Here is a 3,361-nt window from a genome sequence, read left to right as displayed (position 1 = left end):
CCCCCCCCCCTCGGGCGACCCGGGAGGGCGCCGCCGCCGCCGCCTAGGGGTTCCCTTCCCCGCTGCATGATCTTGGTCAAGGCGTGACGGAGACGCGCCAAGTCTTCCACCTGCTTCAAGGGCTCAACCGCCAGTTCCACGCCGTGATTCCTCATATCACGTCCCAGGTTCCGCTGCCCTCATTCCTTCAGGTCCGCTCTTTTCGTCTTCTCGAAGAGCACCGAGCCGAACAGACGGCACGCCTACAGTCTGCCCACGCCATGATCGCCGGGCGTGGCACCGCCCCGCAGCAGCCGCCTACTCCGGTCACCGACGCCTCACGTGGGCGCGGGTGCGGACGCCGCCGCGGACGCGGCAACGGCCAGTCCTCCTCGCCGGCCCCCTCTTCACCACGGCCGCCGACCATGCCCGCTCCAGCGCCCGGGGCCAACTCCTGGACCGGTCTCGTCCAGGCCTGGCCAATGGCCTGGCGCCCCCCCGGCTCTGGTGTCCTCGGGCCGCGGCCTGGCACGCCCCATCAGCAGGCTATGATGGCTGCGCCGACCATGCCCATGCCTTCTCTGTACGGCTACGGCGCTCCGGGCGCTCCGCCGGGCTATGGCGCTCCCGGCGCGCTCCCTGGCTATGGTCTGCCTGCTGGCTACGGGCACCCCGGGGCGAGCTCGTCGTCCTCGCCGGTTCCTGCCTGGGACATGGCCTCTCTGCAGGCCGCGCTTCACAGCGCCACCGCCGGGCCGTCGTCTTCCGGCACCTCCCAGGAATGGTACCTCGACTCTGGGGCCGTGTCACACATGTCATCCTCGCCTGGTAATCTCCTTTCCGCCCACCCTTATACCTCTGACTCCCGCGTCATCGTCGGTAGTGGTGAGTGCTTGCCAATCACCCATATTGGCACTGGCTCTCTCATTGCCGGCACCTCACCTCTCCCACTCCGCAATGTTCTAGTTTGTCCATCTCTCGTTAAGAACCTTCTTTCCGTCCGTCAACTATGTCGTGACAATCCCGTTTCTGTAGAATTTGACATCTTTGGCTTCTCTGTAAAGGACCTTCAAACCAAGGCGGTGATCCTCCGATGTAACTCCGGCGGCGATCTCTACCCTGTGGGCCGTCCCTCGTCTTCCTCCTCACGGTGGTTTGCTGGCGCTGTCACGATCGATCTCTGGCACCAGCGACTTGGGCACCCCGGGCGCGCGTCGCCAGCAGCTCTTCCTCTTGAGTTCACCAAGTCCGCGCCGCATGTATGCCATGCATGTCGCGTTGGCAAGCACATCCGTCTCCCGTTTGAGTCGTCTAGCAGTCATAGCATGTTTACTTTTCAACTCTTGCATCTTGATGTATGGACTTCACCTATTGTAAGCATATCTGGCTATCAGTATTACTTGGTTATCCTAGATGATTACACGCATTACGTTTGGACCTTTCCTCTCAAGCATAAGTCTGAAATCTTGCATATTCTTGTCGAGTTTTTTGCTTATGTTCAGACGCAATTTCAGTTGCCCATTTTTGCTTTACAAACTGATAATGGGCGCGAGTTCGACAATGCTGGGGTGCGCTCGCTTCTTGCTCGCGACGGCGCTCACTTTCGCCTCACCTGTCCATACACTAGCCAACAGAATGGCAAGGCTGAGCGTGCTCTCCGCACGCTCAACGATGGCGTTCGTGCCCTGCTTGTTCATGCCTCCATGCCCGCCCGCTTCTGGGCCGAGGCACTCAGTGCTTCCACCTATCTTCTGAACCGTAGACCATGCCGTTCCAGCTCACCACGCTCACCCCATGAGCTTTTGCTCGGCGTGGCCCCTGACTACACACTTCTCCGCGTCTTCGGCTGCTTGTGCTACCCGAATCTCACCGCCACCACCCGCCACAAGCTTGATCACCGCTCCACGGCCTGTGTGTTTCATGGGTATCCTCCGGATCATCGCGGCTACAGGTGCTTTGATCCCGTTACACGGCGCGTCTTCACTTCCCGGCATGTGGTGTTTCATGAGACGGTGTTCCCCTTTGCCAGAACCTCACCCGATGACACCACTCCGCTGCCACCTCCTGCAAGCTCGCCGCCAGTTTTGCAGGTCCCGCTCAACGCCGGGAGGCCTGAAGTGCCTACGCCACCGCCTACTTCCACTACGGCGACGCAATCATCGCTGGACGCCTCGTCCACCCGCGCGGCTAGTCCGCCCCGCTCGCGATCAACCGCGCCCGTCCGCTCTTCATCGACCGGCGCGGCCAGTGGATCGGCGGCGGGGGGCTCTGCCTCGAGCGCGCCCTCGACCTGCGCTCCCACAGCGGTGGGTTCTTCTGTCGACAACTCCACCTCGTCTATCAGCTCGCCCCGCTCTTCACCGCCAGTCGCTGCTTCGTCTCCACCGACTGCCCCATGACAGATGGTGACGCACGCTCAGCGTGGCATTTTCCGGCCCAATCCTCGGTACTATGACGCCTCCACTGCCGTTGTGTCGCCGGCGATCTCTCCGGTTCCCACTTCCGTTCGTGCTGCGGTTCGCGACCCACAGTGGCTCGCCGCCATGCGCGACGAGTACGACACGCTCATCCGCAACAGGACATGGGAGCTGGTGCCGCATCCTGCCCGCGCCAACCTCATCACCGGCAAGTGGATCTTCAAGCATAAACTCAACGCTGATGGCTCTCTCGCCCGCTACAAGGCGCGCTGGGTCGTTCGGGGCTTTCGTCAGCGCGCCGGCGTCGACTATGGAGAGACCTTCTCGCCCGTCGTCAAGCCAGCTACGATCCGCACTGTGCTGACCTTGGCTGCGTCGCGCGGCTGGCCAGTACACCAGCTCGACGTCTCCAATGCGTTCTTGCATGGGCACCTGGAGGAAGAGGTCTATTGTCTCCAACCCGCCGGCTTCGTCGACCCCGAGCACCCGCATCACGTCTGTCGCCTCTCCAAGTCTTTGTACGGCTTGAAGCAGGCGCCCAGGGCGTGGTTCCTTCGCTTCGCCGGCTACCTCAAGACGATTGGCTTCACCGCCACCCGCTCCGACTCCTCCCTGTTCACGCTTCGACACGACGCGGACACGGCACTTCTTCTACTTTAAGTAGATGATATCTTGCTCACCGCGTCGACTCCGGCAGCCCTTCACCGCATCATCGCCAGCCTCACCTGCGAGTTCACGATGAAGGATCTTGGTCCTCTCCATTTCTTCCTCGGCATCCAGGTCACGCGGACGCCTGCTGGCTTCTTCCTCTGTCAGCGCCAGTACGCCGAGGAGGTCCTGGATCATGCTGGCATGGACACGTGCCGTCCGTCTCCGACGCCGATAGACACCAAGAGCAAACTTCCCGCTGCTGCTGGCCCGCGTGTTGAGGACGCGTCCGCCTAACGCAGCATCGCCGACGCGCT

At 62.1% G+C, this 3,361-nt stretch overlaps 1 protein-coding gene across 1 annotated transcript; it reads left to right on the top strand.

Annotated features, from left to right (window-relative positions):
- The first annotated feature begins 260 nt into the window (after positions 1 to 260).
- On the top strand, positions 261 to 1,078 carry LOC147974309 (uncharacterized). Its single transcript, XM_087519437.1, has 2 exons — positions 261 to 807; positions 1,044 to 1,078. Exons 1-2 carry the CDS (start codon positions 261 to 263, stop codon positions 1,076 to 1,078), a joined length of 582 nt encoding a protein of 193 aa, XP_087375563.1.
- The last annotated feature ends 2,283 nt before the right edge of the window (positions 1,079 to 3,361 follow it).

Source organism: Triticum urartu, chromosome 4A (genome assembly GCF_056163025.1).
Source record: "Triticum urartu cultivar PI428250 chromosome 4A, HENAU_Tu73, whole genome shotgun sequence".
Taxonomy (NCBI): Eukaryota; Viridiplantae; Streptophyta; class Magnoliopsida; order Poales; family Poaceae; genus Triticum; species Triticum urartu.
Note: the sequence above shows the minus strand (reverse complement) of the source record. Positions and strands in the feature narration are given on the sequence as shown.